Source organism: Macrobrachium nipponense, chromosome 9 (assembly GCF_015104395.2).
Source record: "Macrobrachium nipponense isolate FS-2020 chromosome 9, ASM1510439v2, whole genome shotgun sequence".
NCBI classification, from domain to species: Eukaryota; Metazoa; Arthropoda; class Malacostraca; order Decapoda; family Palaemonidae; genus Macrobrachium; species Macrobrachium nipponense.
The window spans coordinates 61,056,710-61,081,802 of NC_061110.1; the positions used below are offsets into that span (position 1 = coordinate 61,056,710).

Here is a 25,093-nt window from a genome sequence, read left to right on the forward strand (position 1 = left end):
CTGCTGATGTCTTGTCTAGGGCACAACAATCCAGCAATTGCAGCAGAACCCTCTTTGGCGCCAGGGTCCAGAGTTCTTGGGAATCCCAGGAGAGCCTGTTCCTTTCAAAGAGGCAGATCTAACAAATATCAGAATCGTGGTAGCGGCAGTGCAGGAACTGAGGGAAGAAACAAGGTCTATTCCCCCAGGAGGGATATGGGAACTACTACTCAGGGAGGTTGAGTTTTCGAATTTTGATTAGAGTAACCAGATTAGTGTAAAGTTTGCAAAGAAAAGTGAAAAGGGATCCTTTTCGAGTTCTTGTCTTATTAGAACAAAGATTCTATTTACTTACTGTGTATGCATATTTGGAGGGTGAGGTCAGACCCCCTCGTGAGATATTGAATTTTGTGAGGCAATTAAGTTTAATAATAGTAGACAAATTGATTTGCACTAGGGGACGAGTGTCCCAGATTGAAGAGATGAAACATTTGATTCTTTTGCCTGCTAAGGGACACTTAGTCAGAGCATACTTAAAGTATTTGCATTGTTTGCACCTCCATTGTAATGTCAATATGCTAATGGCGAATTTTCGACAGAAATGCTGGACGCCGGGCCTGAGGTCTATTGCTAAGCAAGTTGTATGGAAGTGTCCAGAATGCGTGCTAGCCTTCCAACCGCTGATGAGAGAACCACCACCAACCCCCCTGCCGAAGGAAAGGATCACCTTGCAGAAACCATTTGCCGCAGTCGGCATGGACCACACCGCGGCCATACAAACAGAAACGCGACCAGGCTATATCCTCATCGGGACATGCATGGCCACCAGGGCCATGTATTTAGATTTCTGCCCCTCCTTGGATGCAGAGGAATTTGTTCTAGCTCTTCGAAGATTCGGTGCTACGCATGGAGCCCCGACCATAATCACTTCTGATAACCACCAAACGTTCAAGACGGCCAGCAACCTCCTTCAGGGACTTTATGAAGAGGATGAAGTCCAGCAGTTCCTGAGGAGGACTGGCGTAGAATGGCAATTTCAAAGCCCCCGTGCGCCGTGGAAAGGCGGTTTTTTCGAACGTCTGATTGGTGTCACAAAACGTGCCCTTATGATTGCCCTCGGGAGAAAGTATCTCCCGGAGGCCCACGTATTAACTCTAGTGAAAGAGGCGGAGGCGGTAGTGAATAATAGGCCGTTGATGTATAGCGGTGACAAGTGCGAGGACGAGGTCCTCACCCCCTCTCATTTAGTGCGAGGTCACTTAATTAACTTAATGGCACCTGTTTTGCCAGATGAAGACCTTAATGCTACCTTCACCTCCCGGAGGCTGCGAGATCGATATCTTAAACTAACAGAAACTTTGAAAGCCTTCCGGGAGAGGTGGAGGAAGGAGTACCTGAGTGCCCTAAGAGGCCGACACGATTGTCAGTCTGGGGAACCCACCAAGCTGCACCCCGGAGACCTCGTGTTAGTAAAGCAAGAAAATCAAAAGCGGGCAACGTGGCCCCTTGGACGCGTCGTGGAGACGTACCCGGACGACGATGGTGTCGTGCATTCGGCCAAGGTATTGTTTGAAGATGTTGAGTCCCTGTGTGCTGTCAGCCACTTGGTCCCCCTGGAACTTGCCCCCTCAGATGACGATGATGGCGTTGGATCCGAACGGCGTGACGATGTTGATGGTGCGACGGAGGAGATGGTGCGTGACGACGACGGCAAAGAAGAGGTCCGAGACGAGGGAGCGTACAGCCCAGCAGTAGGTGTTCCAGGAAATGCTGTGATGTCTGGGGACGACCAAGGGATGGCACTGGCTGCAACACCCGAACAACCAGCCACATAGGTCTTGAGTGACATAAAAGACGCTGACGATATTGGTAACGATTCTAGCGATACCAATACGGTAAGTGAGAGTGCTGAAGTGAATGATACTGAGGTATCGAGTGGTAGTGACGTTGACGTTCAGTTAGGTGGACAAAGACGTTCTGCACGGCCTTTGAGAAAGGCTGCCGCTAAGCATCGCGAGTTAATGAAGCGCTTTATGGAAAGTGACTATATCTAAGTTATAGCTAGAAACAGTGAAAGAAAAAGGGAAGGTCCCTTATTCAGGTAGGCAGGGGGGGTGGACCCAAGTAAGTGTAAGTGAGTTGAATCCTCAGAGAATGGAAGTGCGTCGGGTTAGCGTAAGGGAGTGGGACCCCCCTCTTGTGCAAACAAGTCGAGCGTTGTGCAGAGGTAGCCCCCACCCTCAAAGTAAATTACAAAAAAAAATGTATATGAGTACTTGTAGAGAAGCGAAAGCGTTTTGAGGGCATGTGTCCCGTGAAAGAGTACATACTGAATCAGTTGTAATCTGTTTCCTTAAAGGCGAATGGCCTGTTGATTTGATTATGCTTGTTGATTATTGAAGATGAAGAGCTTAATATAGAAGTTTCTCTTGCATGTTGTATTGCATTTTGAGGTGAGTGCCTAAAGTCTATGCTTGTTGCATACAAACTTGTACATACATGACTGTTTCCTTTTTCATGCCATTGATTGAGTGAAGACAGAGTACCTTATGAGTGTATATTCATGTTTCCTTGATTGTGATTTTCCATTTATGCTTTTGATCTTATTGCAGGCCCATTGCCTATTGAGTTTCTGTGCTGATTCATGTCTACCTTATGTGTATGGGTACATTTGTAAGTGTTTACATAATAAAAATATGGAATGTTATTCCATATATATATATAAAAGACTAAAACTAAAGAGGTCAACCAGATTGCTTGCAGGAATGTGATCAGACTAGAGACGCTAAAGATGACGTATACAATAAGTATGTAGGCTAAGTTGACATGCCGTCACCTGTAGTCATTCAATTGTTTATAAACTTTAGTCCAAGCTTCCTGCTTGAGACAAACACCGTGACCTATAGCTCAAGCGGCCTACGTGATTAGTAACTATGTCATCTGATTGTATGTTCGTATGTAACTATGTCATTGTATGTATGTTCATATGTTCGAGCTACTGTCTGTTCCTTTATGACTGGTAACCGAGATGGTAGTAAAGGCAGAATAGAGTTAGCTATCGTCATTAGAAGACCTGTACCTCTTTACCTAAGCTTTATCATGTAGAGAGAATAGAATTAGCCATCATCATTGGCAGAAGCGATCAAGCTATCGTCATTAGAAGACTTGTACAATCATACCTGATCTTCACCATGTAAATTCAGAGAATATAAGTATTTTGGTACTTCGTGGTTTCTACTAGATCCTCACCTCATCACCGAATCATCATGAGTTTAACACATCGTCGTCATAACCAAAGAAGATAATACCGACTTCGTAAGTGATCTACAAACCCCAAGACACTCCATTGAATATGGAAGTGCAATACCAACATTACCTCATAGGGCGTCTTATTATACAAGGCAACAGCCCTAAAAATGGTGGCAGCAACTGTACGCGCCTAAAAGTGGTGGCAGCGGTCCAGAAGAACTCTACAACTACTCCGAAGAAAACTCAGAATAATGAAGTATCATATAAAAACTCTTCAAATACGACGAAAGCAACAGATTCTTCAAGCAACCTAGTATCATCGTTTAGTGAATAACTTCAAAGAAACAAAACCGACGTGTCCTTTTCCTACGGCAACGCAAGCTTCGTCTCTCATTAGAATCATTCAAGAAAACATCGTTAGTGAGCGTTTCTGGCACTTCAAGAAACAGAGTCAGCAGCAATAAGTAAACAATAAACACTTCGAACGGAAACAGGGTCAGCGGCTAAGCAAAAACAATAAACACTTCGAGCAGAAACCCTAAAGCAAAAGTATATTTAAAGTATGTGTATCAGAATAATGTAATCAAATGTAATATTATATGTAGGTCCGTGACGAGGAAAACCCGAAGAACACAGCAGATGACTAACGACCAGGTATTAGTAATAATCTCTTTCATACCAATCGTCCTAAACTGGTTGCATTCCGTCATCCAGGGTTCCCTATTATGTCACAGAAAGCCAAATCACTGTTTTACTGGCCTACGATGCTTACAGATATAAAAAGCACATAACTAATTGTAACACGTGTCATGAAAACAAGGGATACACTAAGACACCTGTCAGTTTAGGGGCCTATCCTGTGCCAAATCAATCCTTGAAAGAATATACGTAGAATTATTAACAGAATTACGAGTCTGACAGAGGGAATAAACACTTCTTAGTGTTAATAGTTCCTTGACACGTTATATAGAATTAATAGCACTAAAAACAAACACTGCAATTGAGCGCGTTAGGAATATTTATGAGTGCTAAATCAGTAAACATGGAATTCAACACATAATAATAATCTGACTCGGGTGGTGTAAATCAATAATAATCTCCTTAACTCGTGTGTGAATTCCGTTCCATTATGAAAACCAATACCATATTTTATCACCCAGAGTCAATCGGCTTGGTAGAATAAGAGATAAATAAAAAAGTGTCATGTCTTACGAGTTACAACTCGTGATATTGGATCCGAACTGGATTATAGCGGTTCTCGCGGTTTTAAATACCTTTATCATTCATATCTCGTATCTATAGAATTGATACCTTATACGGTACGCCTAGCTTAAGCCCAAACAACTTTTCACATATCAAAGCCAACCATTAATTTATCAATATATATAAAAATATATATAATAAATATAAAAAAAAAAATAAAATAACATGGATACAAGTGGAGTCAATATAATACACTCCGTAAGAAGTCGGAAGGGTTACAAATTATAACAAAAAAGGAATCACGATAAAATCAATAAGCAAAACGTAACCATAGGTTAATTAAATATCCAAATATATATGCGTAAAGATTTGAACTCTAACTTAACGCTTTAGTAATGACAAATAAGCTAAAAGTTCAAACACATATCAAAACCTACTGACATATTGTCTGTCCCGGTGATTTATATTCGTAGTCAAAAAATAAATAAATAAATGAATAAATAAATAAAATAAAAAAAAGATATTTTAAAGTCAGGAAGTCTAGAAGTGAAAATGTTATCTATGGAATAATCCTATATGAATCTTATACAGGGCTAATAATATATATGGAATTAGTATGGAAACCTTTTTCATTAGTTTCAATAAGGAATATTTAATTTAACATAATTACATTTATTACAATCATGCAGATTTCCAACATGAAACTAATATATTGTTCAATTTTGGTACTGTTTTTTTTTAGACATTCTTCTCATGTGGGTGGAGAATTAAAAAAAAAATATATATCATTTGAAAATACTAAAGTCGTATTTAATTACGCAGTCACGTAACTCTTAGCTGGCTGAGAGCAATCTCCTGCCAAGTGACGACGTCATCATTGCCGTATCAGCATTTGTTCCTTTTAACCTCAATAATCTGCTTACACAGGCTTCATCTGTGTGTGTGTCATCTCCGCTTCCGAAGCAGGTTGACTGGAAAGAGGAATGCATAGCTCATGAACTTCACATGTGGTTCATGGGTCACGATGACATGACATATTCTTATCCGTGTGTGCAATGCAATTAGTTAAGGACTTGCAATCACTTTAAAATTAATGAACAAAATAAGCAAATAGAATTTCTATAACAACAAAATGAATTAATTTTTCTGAACCTCATAGACATTTAGAAATATTTACTTGCAACATTAGCCTATTACAATTCAAGTAAAACATTCATGGGAAAATGTTACATTTTCTTGAAAAACCCAAAGTTTATATAGAAATTAGTTACATAGTGGGTTTTTTCGTTGCATCTTCTACCTATTAATAAAGTTTTAAAAATTAACCTCAGAGGATGCGCGCGAGAAAATTGAATATGAAACTTTTGTTAGGGGCACATAGGATCAGATTTTATCACAACTTAATTTCAGTTAGCATAGAGAAATACAGAATCATGATTAATATTCTCTTTGACTCTTATGTTGCCTGGCAATCTTACAAATAGCTCCGTTTTCCACTTCTTTGTCTAGTAACTTACTACCAGTAATATCGAATCTTCTTTGGGATTCGTAATGATATCTGTTTATTTTTTATAATTATGGATATTTTTACAAGTCATCATAGACCTGGATAGGTTCACTCATTGATTAATGCCATGGATAAAAAAGTTTGTACAGCTGACTCCTTTGAATTCCATAAAAAATCAGCGAATTCATGTGGGTTAAGTCTGGTCTTAATGGCTCTCTCCCACCTTGTATTTGGATGTCGTCTGAATTTACTTTGCCCTTGTGACAAGTATAATTTCACTTGCAGGCTGATTAATGGAACCTGGTTACATTATCCTGCAGTACGAGAGTTTCACATCGCAACTTCAAAAAAATCGTTCGTCGCTGCGGACGACGGCAGTCGAGTAACAACCGCCTACAATGTGAAAGGAATAAGCACCATCATGGACTTCTTTGACCGACACCGTATCTCGTTTTAATGCGGAACGCTCCGGTGGCTGTCGGAAATCGACTACAAAAGGGACATACTTCCGACAATTACGACCCGAAGGATATTCAACTCTACTTTGCTGGTGAAGGACTCGTGCTGGGGATGATTTTATTCATCACGAACGTAATCGTGTGGCTTAGGATGCAGAGAATAAGTATGAGGCCGAAATAGAACGTTGGACCCCGCCAGATAATTTTCCCCTTGTTTTAACCAATTGAAATTGGCCATTTCATTTGGCTATAGGTGGTTGTCTGGAACTGTGTAATGGATGAAAAGTTGTTCGAACGCTAGTTAAATGTGAAGTAGTATAACCTCGGTCATGTATCCTATATATATAAAGTATCATGTATCCTATATATAAATGATCATAAATAACAGAATCTAAATATATCTTTGCGTGTACACTATAGGAATCTATTTAAAGTGCACATATATTAATCATAATTATATGAATCCATATACATATGTATAAACAAATCAGGTAGCCTATAATCAATCTGTTACCTTTTATCTTACCAATATCTGCAGTTATATATGAGTTAGTATATGGATTAATGAATCAGATATATAACAGTTAGCATAAAAATCAACGAATCAATCAGCATAAACATTAATAATTTTATTAATTCATATATGAAATTTTTATCAGTTAAAATATGATTTTTATCATGTTAATCTTTGTTCTATGCGATTATCAGAGTACATTAGTATTTTCTGTAGCATATGTATCTTAAAGAGATGAAGTGAAAAACTGTATCAGTATATATCACGTGATCACTATTATCTACGAATATTATATGCATATTGTCTAATATTTTATTACTTGAATCTGTATTGTGTACACCATGAATTTTTTTTTACTTATAAGTACTTCCTATTATCTATATATATTCACATAGTGTCTGTATCACACTCCTATAAGTCAAATGCAAGTCAAGTTTGAGTAATATTCAGTGGTTGGTTTGTAGCTGACCGAGCTGAATGTAATGGTGTTTTACATAAATAAAAATATGGAATGTTATTCCATATATATATATAAAAGACTAAAACTAAAGAGGTCAACCAGATTGCTTGCAGGAATGTGATCAGACTAGAGACGCTAAAGATGACGTATACAATAAGTATGTAGGCTAAGTTGACATGCCGTCACCTGTAGTCATTCAATTGTTTATAAACTTTAGTCCAAGCTTCCTGCTTGAGACAAACACCGTGACCTATAGCTCAAGCGGCCTACGTGATTAGTAACTATGTCATCTGATTGTATGTTCGTATGTAACTATGTCATTGTATGTATGTTCATATGTTCGAGCTACTGTCTGTTCCTTTATGACTGGTAACCGAGATGGTAGTAAAGGCAGAATAGAGTTAGCTATCGTCATTAGAAGACCTGTACCTCTTTACCTAAGCTTTATCATGTAGAGAGAATAGAATTAGCCATCATCATTGGCAGAAGCGATCAAGCTATCGTCATTAGAAGACTTGTACAATCATACCTGATCTTCACCATGTAAATTCAGAGAATATAAGTATTTTTGTACTTTGTGGTTTCTACTAGATCCTCACCTCATCACCGAATCATCATGAGTTTAACACATCGTCGTCATAACCAAAGAAAATAATACCGACTTCGTAAGTGATCTACAAACCCCAAGACACTCCATTGAATATGGAAGTGCAATACCAACCGACTTAGCGTAAGATTATCGCAAGTCTAACATTACCTCATAGGGCGTCTTATTATACAAGGCAACAGCCCTAAAACATTTATGTATATATCTGCCATTGATGTTTTATTTGTATGTGACATTTATTACCCCGGGTGTAATGTTGATGTATAATTTCTTTGACATGTCATGTTTTTTTGTGTACTCTGTTAGAGTCGCTGTGGAGCGCTACGCAGTGAGCCTGACTGAGTAGTGTAGGAGTGGTTACTCCCCCCCCCAGCCCAGTCTTTCCTGAATTGTCCAACATTTCAACGCCCCATACTTCGGTTGTGGAGTATGTCGTGAATTTCAAACTGATCGTTCGAAATCCCCGCCATTTAACTTCACAAGTGTTGCGTTAAATTGGGGTAAGACTGAGGGATCTCGCGGGCGATTCATTGAACAGAAAGCTGTCCAATACACAACAGTTAAGACGCAATTCCTAAATGCATGGCGGGGAAGGAGCGTGTCTTATAGTAAGGAAGACGTTATGAATTTTCATTAATAAATATAATTTGCTAATCACTAGTACGAGATAAATTATCTATGTAGAGATTTGGAGCCAAGGACTCCGTAGCTATTCAAGAATTTGCAGATTATGGCCTTCAGCCAGAACTTTGGGTCAATTCCTTGATCCTAAATGATAACGTAACTGTCATATTTCACATTGAGGAGTAAAATAGATTAAGTGATTTCCGTAATGTCTAAACATACGATGATTCCCGCCTGAATTACAAGGATTCTGTAGTTCACGCGGGAAAGCGTAAGTTTCTTTTGAAGGGCGAAGTGATGCTTCATTCCTGCCCAGACCCTGAATCGTGTAAGTACCGTGAAATTTGTGTCTCTCTCAATTCTCCGACTCCCAGCTATCGCCATGCTAGGTCGAATTCCGTCGTAACTGTAAGTTAACTTTATCCACGTATAGATGTGCCATCCCTGCGATGAGGGACTCGATTTATGCAGCAAACGAAAGCTGCCAGCGTAAGAATGTTATTTGTTTGTGATATTGAGTCAATGGGTCTCGTATTGTGCAGATTTTTCGTCCAGTTGTGGACTTAGTGCTTTACAAGCACGTGATATCAAAGACCCTATGGGCTACCACATAAAAAAGCCATGAGAGTTTTCAGGTTCCTTGAATTAAATTAGTGAGAGCAGTAAGAAACTGTGTGTACTGTGGAATCCTGCTAGGAACTTTAGTTTCAGTGTATTGTTAATGTATTTAAATATTTATTTTTCGTAATAAAACTGTTTTGTTGACCAAATTTTATTGAATCTCACCCTGATAGTTTTAGAGTGTGCGCCTCCTCAAGGCCTTGTCATCGGCCCAGAACATCCGGGCACGAATCATAAAAAAAAAATAACAAAAGTCGAAGAAATTCCCGACAATTACCTTGACGAAACCTATAGGCAGTCCTGCCCGAAGCAAGCATAGCGGAGATTATGTTCGAATAGAATTCATTCAGATCCCTCCTGTGTTAGTACAAAGTAAGGCGTCTGCCGGTTGAACTATTGACCGCAACCTGGTTTCCGTGGTCGCCCTAAAGTATCTGGTTTTCTGTTGGTTTTTAAAATCCCAGTTTACCCCTGGTGGGCAGTCAGTTAGGGGGTTCACGGTAGGGAGGGATGGGGTACTGAATGACACCTGTAATGGGATGTGATCGTAGCACGTTGCAAAATCATAGCGAATATTGCAGGACATAATAGAATCATGAAGTTGTGGAGATGTGATGCAGTGGTCCAGCCAGGAGGTTGTAATGGCGTCTGCTCTATTATACACATGAATAGGAGGAGGGAGGGAGGAGCATTACATCGCTAATTTGGAGAGCATGATTTTGACAGAAGCGAGTAAGTTCATTATAAAATTGTTTTGTGGGGTGAGAATTAAGGTCCCGATTATACAAATATAATCAGCAGGAGAATCATGAATAATATTGTGTAACTCCCCTAGGATCATGCAGTAATGATCAAAATTATTATTTTCCCATACCATATAAACATTAATTATTAGGATTTTAGAGTTCCCTACTGTCACTTGAAGCCCCAGCAATCTGTCACTCCTGTAGGTCATACTGTCTAACGATTTATGCCACAGGAAAGAAAGGCCCCGTTTCGGGCGACCTGCTAAGATTTGATCTGTAACTTGCGTCGATGAAGTCGAGAAGGTTCTGAAGTCTTCATGAATTGAATTGCAGATGGCAAGGTCATGTGGCCAGAGGAGTGTTTCTTGCAATGCAATGATGCCTTTGAAGTTTTTGCAGAACACGTTTAGGAGAGGAATGTTCCGCTTGAGGCCAAAAATATTCCAAGAGATTATGTTTAATGTATCCATGGCTACTCACGAAGATGGGAGATGAATGCGACGTTTCGTAATAATTTCTTTTACATCATTAGGGATCTGTTGAATAATGAATAAATTACTAAAAAAGGTTATTGTAAAAACTTAAAATTTCATAAGAATATTAAAATTCAATACATTACAGCTAAAAAAAAAAAAAACACACACAAAAGAACCAAAGGCCGCTGACCAACTTTATGTGGAGAAAACAAAAGACAGAATGTTTACAAAGAAAGTTAACTTAGGTAAAGTTGAGTAGAGGAGGTTTGGGTATTTAACTGTGGCACTAGTTGTTTAATAAACAATGACTCAAGTGTAGGCAATTCGTGAGGATTAGCTGTTTGGCCTATTATACTGAAATCACATCTTTCGATGTAAGTTTTACAGATTTTGGAATGAGCTCTGATATTAGAATGTTCTGGGTTGGAGAACCTACAACCAGTACGAAAGCTAATTCCCCGACGGGAGTCGATTCTGATCCTCAGTAACCTTCTCGTGGATCAGACATATGTCCCTGAGTTACACTTAGGCACCACGTTAAAGAGGACAAAAAGGGGTTTAATCGATCCTTATGGTTAAAAACAAAAAAAAACAATTGTTAACGGAGTTTTGGGAATTAATTTCAAATTGATCGCACCATAGTGATTACTGATAATTTCTAAAAAACGTTTTATAAAAGAATCATCGTGGGGTAAAAAGGGAAATTTGGCGTAAACGTTTAACTTGGGTACTGTTGGAGGTTTCATGACATCAGTGAATTGTTTGTTAAGAAATATACGGAGTTGTTTAAAAAACAAGCTACACGGGAAGCGGTTATTTATAAAATATCCAGAGAGAAAATTAATTTCCTGGTGAAAGGAATGCCAGTTCGATGTAATGGAAAAAGCCCTGTGGAGGAGAGTAAATACAGAATTAAGTTTAAAATTGTAAAAAACAAGAGATGTAGTAGTTGCATCCATATATATATATAATATATATATATATATATATATATAGATATATATATATATATATATATATATGTGTGTGTGTGTGTGTGTGCGTGTGTCGAAAAAGATGGACTAGTGAACTGTGCTTAACGTTGTTACTTGGCCAAAAACCGCTAAAAGCCTTACGTAACAACACCACAAAACTCCCTTTGTGGTTTCTAAATTACGGGGAGATATCTCTCAACTTAATTCATTACTAACGAGGATAACACACCAATATCATTAATGAATAGTATCACAATTAAGTACTTCCACTTACTGAGCAGTCCCTGTAGACACGAACTCAGATCATAAGTCGCAATACGAGATACGACGAGAGGTACGCGCCTCTCTCTCAAAATCTTGTGAGTACTCACGGGTTGATTTAAAGACCTTAGAGGACCACTGTGTTACCTCGTTTCTACAAGTTTCTTGTGTAACTTTAAAGTATGAACACAATGAAAGTTTATCAGATCACCATCCATAAAACTGTAACACAGGAAAAATGAAATAAAGTGGAGGGATATTGAAACGCATTTGATATATTTAGTTCAAATTAATTTAATAACCTAAGGTTAAACATATCAATGAGTAATAAGTGACAAATAACATTAATCACCCAATAGAATAGGAATTACAAATCAATGGCACTCAAATGAAACAAATTCCAACAAAATTCAAAGAATCGGGGCAATCGCCCTCTCTAAATCCACACACATCACTACACAACACTAGATGACAGATCCCCTCAAAAGTTGAGCCAAAGGCTGTACATTCCGTCCTGCATTCGGGTTTTTGTTGGGGAAAAGAGACAAGTTATACAATTACCACGAATGCAGAACTGACTTGCAAGGTTTTCATGAACATAAAAAACTATAATAATTATCAAGTTCGTTGTCAAAAATAGAGGGGCACGCAAAAGAGCGATCAGAGGGGCGAACAACTACCCTTCGATCTCTTGACCTCTCCTAATGGCTTCTCTGACGAGAGGCCCAAACAAGATCTAATAACACCTTCAACTCCTACCATACGTGATATGCGCAATACATTCACCAAGAACAATTTCATGTGTATAAGGATAAATAAATTATCATAACTAAAACAGGTAATTATACTGCGTTACTAAAACGTCTACCAACGTTTATGTCAAAAGACTTCGTCTTGGTGCAAAACCATCTTTATGGTGCTAACCGCATCACATGTTAGAACATAGCAAAAATCACATAAAATATATTAAGAGTGTCATTCTCGAGTAGATGTGGTTCTTTCACCCTTATTATGTCATGCAATATAGGCGTACATATTTTTACAAAATACATGGGCATGCAATTACGAAATATTTGGTTTTCACATGAATACAAATACAGTAACTATAGTTCCTGTTTGTCGAATAACTGACAGACGGCAATACGCAGTGAAAATCAATAATTAATTTCTTATGAAACAGACATTAATAACTATAATAAGAGATAGTGTGGCGGGATCACAAGCTAAAAAACAAGCGGGCAAGACCCCACCCCCCACATAGTTTTAACCAATCCGGATACCAAACTCACCCTCAGCCACACTACAGAACAATGCAGGACAATTGACTTACCTACACACAGAACAAAAAACACAAACACATGTACTCACCCCAACTCCAGATACTCGGGCTATGCTGTGCTGTCCACTGGACGAGGTCGCTGAGACATCAACAACCGCTGCAAACCAACTCACAACCAGCAACAAAGAACTATAACCACACAACTCAACAACAACACGACAACAACCACGAACCACAACCACACAACAACAACAACACGACAAGCAACCAAGGACCGCAACCCACAACACCCAAGGACCACAACCCCACAACTCAACAACACAATAACAACCCAACACCCAAGGACCACAACTAAATAACACAACAACAATAACACCCAAGGACCACAACCCCACAACACAACAAACAAACAAGGACCACAACTCAACAACACAACAAATAATCTAGGACTACAACCACAACAAACAACTAGGGACTACAGCCACAACAACACCAAGAAACCACAACAGCTCATCATAAACCCCACGGTAAACAAAATTTGAGAGAAACGTGTTTTTACCAAAACTATTGGACATGAAAAGAACACATTTTACTGTTTTCACCCCATAAAAGATAAATACATAAAGCTCGTAGTATTCTGATGAGATAAAGTGAAAATATCGAACGGAATGTTGATTTTTGTTTATGAAATAAACATGCCCTCATCGCCATCTACTAACGAAAAAATACCTAACTTTAGTTCACAAACGATACGTTTTCAAGTGATATTTCCACTTGAGAACACTTTGTATAACGTAAAATAACCATGTCTCATATAAATAGAGTATCTTGAGATTCATTTACACTAACTAGAGACAAGAAAGTCGCTCTGATTTGAGTTCAACACAGCAAAACAAACTTACTTCGCAATCACCCTCAGCAGATTTCCAAAACAAAACTAAATTGATTGCTATGTTTGCATTATATACAAATAGTAATATGAAAATACATATAATATTATTGAATGCAGTGAAATAAAACAAAACTTTTTAAAATATCCATGGAAAAGATACATATCTATTATGTTTGTATTTTATCATATGATACTAATATATGATTATTACATACTCGAATTTTATATCTCACGTAAGATGTGACCCCCTTAAAATTAGCTCCAAAATTAGGGCTTCAAAAGTCGCATGATACGCAAGTATATACTGTATATATATTGTGACGAAGTGCCAAGTATCTGGTTACTACACTTAACAGTCATTAAATGAGTACCTCACAACAGCCAGACACCTGAACCTTCATATTGCGGGCGGATTTTCCCCACCATGACATTACAAATACGAGAATAATAATACTATTAGTATACATATACACTGTTGTCAGTCTTCTTGCCTGGAGACTGGGGTCGGAGAATGGCACTGTGTCATAGTTGACATGGTGGGTATGAAGACTAATGACCTTTACACTGCCTGGAAATTAGGGTAGGCCTGTCCTACCTGCTATTACATGATATTCCTTGTGTGTATGGGTCTTATTACTGATGAGGCCAGGTGATGTCTTCCCACTGGGAGGCAATTGAATTGCTGATTTCCATTTTAGGGGTATTGAAGAAAATTCCTGGTACTCAGCTTGTTTCTTTATTACTCATTACATCATGCCAAATTCTCCCAAGCCTAGTCTCCTGGACTTGGTTAATTTACCTAGTCTTCAGAACTCCTGGACTAGATCCCTTGCAAAGGGTAGATAATCATTTGTATTAATAATTTGGTAAAATAGCCAAATTGAAGGGCGGACCGGTTGACGTCCTCACACGAGAGCATTCGTGATTCTTACATGCGTTGCTAGTGTTACCAAAAGGCAGACGAAAGATTCAGGACAGCGTTCCCATACTCGAAGTAAAACAAAAACAAAACAAGGGACTGGCCACACTGCTACGCACTCGTCTTCACAACAAAAATGAAAATATTTCACAGTTCCAGTTACTCTTACAACAGTAGTGTAAAGATATTAGAGGAGGATGATGAATCAATTCCTAAAAAATCACTAATAATTAAAGGAATATTTTTCCCATTACAAAGCTTTTCCCTCGGGGAAGAATTGATTCATGTCCACTCTAATATCAAGGACAACTGTTCCTAACAGAACCAAACAGCTCCTTAACTGGGTCTGCGACTGTGGAAAACAGGTCTTGTATAGTAGAAACAAGCAATGATCTCAACTAGAGACTAAAGGGGCCCTTGCAACAACATAAAACAAGGATATACTTGAGTACTAAATGGGGACACTACCCTATAGGTGTGCGTTCAATACAGCTTTCCTAATAGCTTTGTCTAGCCTAATACTGGGGTTAGATTGACTCTACTTACACAGGATGTCACATCACTCTGCAACAAAAGAGTTCTCCACATGTGAAGACAGAATTTACTCCTATTGAGGCGTCCTAAAGATTATCAAACTCACCAGAGTGATTGGCTAGAAACGACTCTAAACTTGAATCTCAAAGGGGTTTGGAAAGTGGTGTACTCTATCCTCTAAGATGTACCAAACCAGTACTACAGGAGCAAAACTCTGACAATTTCCTATAAGACAAGACCCATAAGACCACAATTGCATTCCCAACCAGGGCACTATGTGAATTCTTGTACAAAATGTTTTGCATTATTCCTTTGTTCACTACCTCAAAACTATAAAGTTTTCACATTACTGGCCACTGCGAACAAAAAAAAATTATATTTTCATCAACCTCAAACCGAGTAAAAAGAGAATAAACAAAACGTACAAAATTACAGTACTGTACATCATCACACACTCTTCAATGAGACGTGAGGGAGGCACAATATTCCTAGCACCTCTTGTACGAACTCCTTCAGTTACTATATCAGGCACATTTTCAGAGTGCTCTTTCATGGTAACTAACCATTCTTCATCATCGTGGAATGGCTTTAGTTTATTAGCAGCTCGTTCTACGATTGTATCATCAAACAAATTTCTCAACACATAAATGGATCCATCTCGCATAACTTCTACCACTCTATAAGGTCCGAGCCACTTAACATTTAACTTTCGACTAGTACCAGGTATTTGAATCTCATTTCTGACCCAGACTAGTGAATTCTTTTCAACACTCGTATTCACTCGCTTTCGGTTAGCTATACTTAAAAATGTTTTTGACCTCTCTAAGAGGGTCTTTTGGATTATCTCATGAACTTTGGCAATATCAGAATCACTCACTTCATCATCAATTGATGGCAATGTAGTTATTATTTGTCTAGCAGGTCTCCTGCCAAAGAAGACATAATGTGGCTGTTCACCTGTTGTTGCGTGGACAGCACAATTAAGGACTCGTTGGGTCTCGCCTAAATAGGTTGGCCACTGATAAGGATGACCCTGACACATGACATTCAACAGGGTCTTCATAGTCCTATGCATTCTTTCTGATATGCTGTTACCTTCAGGATGGTATGGTGTGATGAGACCAGTGTTTATGTTGTGGTTTTGGCAAAGATCTTTAAACTGTTGTGATGTGAAGTCAGCACCACTGTCAAGAATTACACACCCTGGAATTCCAAAATCATTTAAATATTTCTGAAAATTCTTACTGACCACTTCTGTAGTCTTATTCCTCAGTGGGTAAAACTTCACAAAGTGTGAATAATGATCAATCACTGTAAGCACATAATGGTACCCATTTGCACCAGACATCATATCTGTCAAATCAATACTGATACGCTCCAAGGGTTTATGTACTGGTGGGAGTTCTTGGAATTTCTGCTGTAAGGATGAACTATCTTTATGAACCTGACATGCAATGCATTCTTTAACAAACTTAATCACATCAGATCTAAGTGAAGGCCAATAAAAGTAAGTCTCCAGAGCATCAATAGTTTTCCTTCTCCCTAAATGACTAACAACAGACTCATGACCAAACTTCAAAGCAGCTTTCCTAAGCTCCTGCGGTACCACAAGTCTTAACTGAAAACTATTGTCATGCTTGTCAGCACTCAGATATAACAAGCCTTCATACAGCATAAACTGATGGATGAATGCTCTGGGAAACTTCTTCCTAGGCAATTTTCCTCCTTCTAAGTATGCAATCAATTCACCCCATCTTGTTTCACCTACCTGCTTAGCCTTGTATTCTTCCTTACTCAACCCAAGATAATTTTCTTGATTATTGTGAAAGATTGCCCTAACTGGCCTACTTAACTGATCAGCTACCTCATTGTGCTTTCCTGGCCTATACACAACTTTGAAGCGATAATCTTGCATTTCAATAATCCATCTATTCATCCTAGGTGACTTTGTCTTTCTTTTGAATACTGACACCAGAGGTTGATGGTCTGTGTGGATTGTAAACATGGTACCCCAAAGAAAATTATGAAACCGCCTACATGCTAATACAATAGCCAAGGCTTCCCTATCAGTAGTAGAATATCTCTGTTCTACAGGCTTCAATTTCTTTGAAAAGTATCCAATAGGTTTTAAAAGGCCATCACTCTCCTGCATCAGCACTGCACCTACATGATTCAGACTAGCATCTGTGAATAACAGAAAAGGTCTTGTCATGTCTGCTTTTATGAACAAAGGAGCTGTCATAAGGAGCTGTTTCAACTGCTCAAAACTAGACTGACACTCTGGTGTCCATGCAAATGGCTCTTTCATTCTTAAGAGATTGGTTAAGGGGACAGCAATTTTAGCAAAATTTTTGTATGTGCTTGCGATAAAATCCGCACATTCCTAAAAATCTTCTAGTTTCTTTGACGTCAGTAGGAGCTTTCATATCTCTGATGGCACTTATGTTGTCAGGACAAGGCTTGCATCCTTCTTTGGATATTATATGGCCAAGAAATTTGATCTATTTTTGCACAAACTGACACTTCTTGATGTTTAATTTCACACCCTTTTCACTAAATAATTTGAACAGCTCTTCTAATCACTCAATTAATCCTTCCAAGCTGGGTGCCCATACTACAATATCATCTAAATAATTCTTTATGTATCCCTTTTTTTTGTAATGGAGCCAAGATATTACCTATTACCCTTGAAAATATAGCTGGGCTGCAACTCAAACCAAACGGTAACCTCTTAAACCTATATAAGGAGACTTCATCACTAAACGTTGTCAGATCTCTACTATCTTCATCTAATTCTACCTGTTAATAAGCGTCTTTCATGTCCAATGAAGCATAAAATTGATTCCCTGATGCTGACTCAACTAACTCTTCTAACCCAGGCAAGGGATGGATGTCAGTTTGAAGGTGGGTATTGACTTTTCGATAGTCCGAGCACATCCTTTGAGAATTGTCTGGTTTCCTTACCAAGACTATAGGACTTAACCAGGTGGCTGTGGATGGCTCAATTATATCTTTAGCTTCCATAACCTCCAATATATTTGCAATAAGGTGCTTGGTTTTCTCAGGGTATCTATACAGGGGTGACCTAACTGGTTCAGAACCACTAACATTAATATGTCCCTGAACTCCCTTGAATTTTCCTATTTCATTACTCTCCACTATGAAAACTTGGTGATTTTCCATGACTAGATTCTTTAATTGGGCCTGCTGATCATCATCTAAATGTGACCAATCTTGCTGTGCAATCAAATTTTCTAGCTTCTCTCTAGTGCATCCTTGTTCTGGTACAACACGCATGGATTCAGGGATCAGCTCATTCCTAATTTCAATCTTTCGACATGTGGGAGCTACTGAAATGATGTCCCTTTCATCAATCTTATTGTAAGTACCTATCAGTGTTCCTATTTTCAACTTAACTACACCCTTTGTACTATTTATGAGAGGTATATGTACTTCCTGATTATCAGTGACTTTAAGGCACAAAGCCGTCGTAGCACCATTGGCTTTTAATTCTGTGGTATATTCGAGTATTGTATCTTTTATTTCATTTACAGACACAGCATAAATACCTGCAGAAGTGGGAGGGAGGATAATTTTTTTCTTTAATCTTATCTCCTCTACTCCAAGGCTTAATGGCTGAATAGTTTTGAGATTCCTAATTCTCCTTGTGGAAGGTCTCAGTTTAAGAAGCCGCACATGATATGTAATATTATCCCAAATTACTATACCCTTTTACGATCCCATGTTAGACGAGTAACCCCAAGCAAATCTGCGCCCAATAGAATTTCTGTATCTAACAAGTTGTCTGGCAAAATAAAAAATAAGTGAGTAACAACTTTAGTGCCACTATGAACATCTAAATAAACAGATCCAAGTACTGGTACAACTGCCTGGGTGACTCCTGTTAACCTTGGTAAATTTCTCATCTTGGCAGGCTTCAAACCTAGGCCTTCCACAAAGGATTTCTTAACTATACTGGCACAGCTACCTGTATCAACTAAAGCTTCATTCATGTTATCATTAACCACCAGACTGATACTAGGAGCTCGTGACAGACTCCCTAGTCAGCTTATACCTACTTTTCCTGGACATCCTACATGACCTCTCCTACTATTTTGTTGGAAACAATCAAAACAAACTCCCTTTGGAGGATCAAGAGGACAATCAGACAGATTATGGTCAGTCACTCTGCAAAAGGCACCATTTTTACTATTACTCTTTTGTTTCTTCATGTTTACTTTCTCCAGTTTTTTATTTAACTCTTCAAGCTTCTTTCTTAAATTATCTAGCTCACTTCTTTGTATTTCCCCCTGTTGAAAACCTGTTACTGGGGTCGATAACTGAGGATTCCCAGTGCCTGAAATTGGCAAGACTCTATTCCCATTACTACTATTCATTCCTTGAGCCCTATAATATTCTTCTTCGGCCCATGCCATGAAATTTTCCAATGGAATATGGTCTGCTAAGAAATCAACTAGTTTGGCTTGGGCCTGTGAATTCAATCCCTTATAAACCTTTGTCTTAAGGAATTTATCTGATGTTGGAATTGGATCATTGGGGAATTTCAAAGTTAAAGCTGAGATTTTACACTGTAATTTATTAATAAAGGAACTAGGAGGTTCATCAAAATATTAAGTCATGGCAGTAATCTCTTGCCATGCCTGTAACAGAGTGGCTGAGCCAATAAACTGCTTCTTCATAAGTTTCTTAATCTCATCCCAAGGTAGATTATTACCCTGTTTTACTAACGCTGCTGTTAAGAATGTAGCTATATCTGGTTCAACCCGGGCCATTGCCACTTCTATTCTCCTGTCATCTGAGCTAGTGCATGACTCTACTTGTCTAAAGAAAGTATTAAGTCTGTTGTCAGCAAGAATTCCCTTGAGTTCAGAAAGTTTGAGAAGGGCTACATCTTTAACACTGGTATATTCTGAGGAATTGCTACTGGAGTATTTATTGAATAAAAGTATGGATTGGTATTATTAAAGGGATAAGTAGGCTGTGGTCCAAGGAAAGGATTGGGTATTACAGTCTGTTGACCTTGCTGCAAAATGAATGGGTTTGACTGATGGGTATGAGGGCTTTGACAAGAGTTACCTGATGATGGGCACTGTACTTGTGATAGTAGTTGTGTTTTGTGGTGGGTACTTAGTATTTGTACGAGGCAGTATTGGGGGTATGTATTGTAGGGTTCCTGTTATGGTACTGAGGTTGTCACATGAGAATGGATTACTTGGAATGTGAGATGTATGTGGTGTAGACATTATGGGTGGTTGAGTGTTATTATGTTTGGGTGTCAAGTGTTGTATTATCCCCTGTATGTCAACCAACTTCTGGTCCAAGTCCTTGATTTGATTTGATAAATCTCTCACTTGAGACCAAACGTCCTGGTAGGATTGAGTGAAGCTCTTAACTGTCTGTAATGTTTGTTGTGTTTCTTGTTCTAATTAAGTTAGATCAATATATGATTCATCATTACCCGTCGCCATTGTTACAATATTTCAAACACTTATATATAATCAAATAATAAAATGTAAACTACATTAAGAGGCAATACCATAAAATCCGTCACTATAGAAATAATGAATATGTATGTAAACAAGTCATGACCTTAATCAGATAAAAATCAACAATATTGTATAAAGAAATGCATACAATACGACAAAACATTAAAACATTATAAGTGACCTACATAATATATAGGCACAGTGGGTATGGATCAATAGCAATGGACTACAGATCCTACACAGCTGCCACCAAATGTCGCGGGCGAATTTTCCCCACCATGACATTACAAATACGAGAATAATAATACTATTAGTATACATATACACTGTTGTCAGTCTTCTTGCCTGGAGACTGGGGTCGGAGAATGGTACTATGTCATAGTTGACATGGTGGGTATGAAGACTAATGACCTTTACACTGCCTGGAAATTAGGGTAGGCCTGTCCTACCTGCTATTACATGATATTCCTTGTGTGTATGGGTCTTATTACTGATGAGGCCAGGTGATGTCTTCCCACTGGGAGGCAATTGAAGTGCTGATTTCCATTTTAGGGGTATTGAAGAAAATTCCTGGTACTCAGCTTGTTTCTTTATTACTCATTACATCATGCCAAATTCTCCCAAGCCTAGTCTCCTGGACTTGGTTAATTTACCTAGTCTTCAGAACTCCTGGACTAGATCCCTAGCAAGGGGTAGATAATCATTTGTATTAATAATTTGGTAAAATAGCCAAATTGAAGGGCGGACCGGTTGGCGTCCTCACACAAGAGCATTCGTGATTCTTACATGCGTTGCTAATGTTACCAAAAGGCAGACAAAAGATTCAGGACAGCGTTCCCATACTCAAAGTGAAACAAAAACAAAATATGGGACTGGCCACACTGCTACGCACTTGTCTTCACAACAAAAACGAAAACATTTCACAGTTCCAGTTACTCTTAAAACAGTAGTGTAAAGATATTAGAGGAGGATGATGAATCAATTCCTAAATAAATCACAAATAATTAAAGGAATATTTTTCCCATTATATTCACCACAAGTAAAATACGACTGAATACTCTAAAGGCAACAGTGATCCATCAAACAACTTACCAGTATTGCAGAAAATCAGACTAAGTTAATCAAAACAGGTGTGAGGTAATTTCATGTGTGATCAAATTAATTAAAGTATTTCCCTGATTTTAGAAGTCTAGGTACTTCCCTGGTTTTATATATGAAGAACTTGTTATCAAGATTTAAAAGCTTAGATGTATTAGATGAATTATCTTTCACACATGATCGGGAAACTGGGGAGGATGTGTGTGGTATATACTAGCAATGTGTCTCGATGATGTATTATTTTCGTAAAACGAAAGTATATCATGTCTGTGTATTCTTTTGTACACCTTTTCCAGTGTATTCTTGTATGACTTTGTATGGAATATTAATTCATGTATACCATTCCCCATATATTTCTGTATGACTTTTTTTACAAAATTAATAATTCTATATGTAATCTGATTTTCCATTTAACCTCGTTATGTATGGAATATTATGTATCTATATACATATGTCATAAATGATTAAGACAGAAATCAGGGTTTTTACCTCCATAGAGTATGAGGAAATTTGGGGTCAGGGTTGAAATCAGGATTTTGTTTACCTCTGTAGAGTTTTGCGCGGCGCCAACACGACTGTGGGAAACCTGTGAAAATTCACACCTATTTGTTATATTCACACCTTTATGGTCAATTTTCACACCTAAATGTGTGAAAAGTAATTAATACCTCATTAAAAGGTGTGAAAAGTAATTAACACCTCATTAACAATTGTGAAATTTCACACTTAAAGATGTGAAATTTCACACCTTAAGATGTGAAATTTCACACCTAGGTGCTAATCTCCAGGTAGAAAAATTGACTACCTAGGGATTAGCACCTAGGTGTTGAGGGACTATGGCGTTTTTTCCCCTACTTCTATGGAGCAAAGATCTTCTCTAAAATCGACCTCTTAAATTCCTACTTTCAGGTTCCCGTCTATCCCAATGACATCCCGAAGATGGCGATCATCATGCCCTTCGCGTCCTTTGTGTTCGCCTTCTCCATCTTCGGCCTGTGGAATGCCAGAGCCACCTTTCAGTGCCTTATGGACAGCATCCTCGGCAACCTACCATTCTGCGTGTGCTATGTGGATGACATCCTCATATTTTCCAGATCACCGGAGGAGCACCTGAACCACATCCAGGCCATCCTCAAGCGCCTGCAGAAGAATGGGCTTGTCATCCATTTCAACAAGTGCACCTTTGGTGCAGAGAAGGTGGATTTCCTTGACCATGAGATCACCCCAAGCAGGAGTATGTCCCATGGCATCGAAGGTGGCTGCAGTGGAGAACTTCCTGATGCTGACGACAGTCAAGGCCCTCCAAGATTTCATTGGGATGGTGAATTACAAGAGAAGATTCATCCTGGACATCGCCTGCACCATGTGTCCTTTGACCAAGGTCCTGAAGGGAAAGCTGATGTCGGGAGAAGTTCAACAGCTCGCCTTCAACCGCACCAAGTCGTCCCTCAGCAGAGCCACAGCCCTGGCCCACCAGGACCCTAACGAACCCCTGACACTCACCACCGATGCCAGCAACACCGCAAGTGGCGCCGTCTTGGAACAGCTGGTCAACGGGGTTCCCACACCGCTAGCCTTCTTCAGCAGGAAACTGAAACCCACATAGACCCGTTACAGCACCTTCTGCTGTGAGCTCCTCGCTGTCTACCAGGCCATCCGCCACCTCAAGTACTTCCTCGAAGGCGTCCCATTCACCATATGGACAAACCACTAGCTGCTGGTCCGCGCCTTCGTCAAGGCGGGTGATGCTTGGTCCACAAGACAGCAACGTCACCTTGTGGCCGTCTCTAAATTCAGGTGCTCCATCGAGTACATCCCTGTAGCCAATGCCCTCTCTAGGATTGAGATAAACTCCCTGCACCTCGGTGTGGACTACAAGGACCTAGTGCATGAGCAAGCCTCTGACCCCAAAGTACCAACCTACTAGACTGCCATCACTGCCCTCCAATGGGAGGACATTCCCTTCGGCCCTTCCAACACAACGCTCATCTTCGACACCAGCACCGGCGGGCCATGCCCCCTGATACCCACCTCCCAGAGGAAGCAGGTATTTGACATGATCCACAGTCTCTCGCACCCATCACCCCTCATGACAACCAGACTCGTGACAGAAAGGCTCGTTTGGCACGGCATCAAGAGGGACTCCCTGGAGTGAGCCAGGAACTGCATTGCATGCCAGAGCACCAAGAAAGGAAGGCATACCTAATCGGGAATAGGCACCCTTCCTCAACCCAGGCAGAGATTTGGGCATATCCACATCGACGTTGGGTTGAGGTAAGGTAAGGACGGTGCTAGATACCTCGTGATGGTGATTGACCCGTCCAACAGGTGGCCAGAAGCTGCCCCGATGTCAGAAGCCACCACAGACACCTGCACTGAAGTCCTCCAATCCAGCTGGATCAGCCGCTTCGGAGTCCCAGACGACATCACTACAGACTGGGGAACCACCTTCACCTTAGAACTCTGGACCTCCCTGGCATGCCTGATGGAGACCAAGCACCATACGACCACGGCCTACAACCCCGCAGCCAATGGCATGGTGGAAAGAACCCATCATTCCCTCAAGGCCTCCCTGATGGCACATTGCACAGGTCCCGACTGGAAGGCACAGCTCCTGTGGATCCTCCTCAGCCTCCACACCACCCCAAGAACCAACGGTGAACTGTCACCGGCAGAAAAGGTTTACAGCAACGACCCCAACATCCCACTGGCAAGAGCTGTCAGACCTACACCGACAGGAGGAAGCAGTTCCAACCGGGAGCCCCTAACGAGACCGTACCAAGGAATGCACCACATCATCTGCTGAGAGGATAAGGCTTTCCTTGTCTTGATCAGTGGCCGCAAGGACTGGATCTCGATAGACAGACCGAAGCCCGCTGTCATTCCCAACGAAGATGACCCCGCAGAAGGCCCTCGTGGGACACTGCCTCAGAACACAGCCTCGCCAGAATCCAACAGCAGCCCCAGACATCGCCAGGACAGCCCAAGGAAAGCAGTCGAACACCCCCAGGCCACCACAGGGGCCGCATCCTGCTTCCCGACTTACCGGATGACAAGGACCCGGAAGACGTCCGTTGACAGATGGAATCTCGAACCTGCGGACTCCTCCAGCCCCCCACAAGATTCTGCTGACCATCAACAAACGATTATTACTTAACCATTATCTTGGGTGGGGGGAAGTATTT

General features: G+C 39.8%; 1 protein-coding gene across 1 annotated transcript; it reads left to right on the forward strand.

The window, feature by feature from the left end:
* Window positions 1–734: 734 nt before the first annotated feature.
* On the forward strand, window positions 735–1,814 carry LOC135218079 (uncharacterized). Its single transcript, XM_064254221.1, has one exon. It carries the CDS (start codon window positions 735–737, stop codon window positions 1,812–1,814), a length of 1,080 nt encoding a protein of 359 aa, XP_064110291.1.
* Window positions 1,815–25,093: the final 23,279 nt, after the last annotated feature.

What these genes read in the sequence shown, in the direction of transcription:
- LOC135218079 (XM_064254221.1), top strand. Translation starts at nt 735, where the DNA reads ATGGACCACACCGCGGCCATACAAACAGAAACGCGACCAGGCTATATC.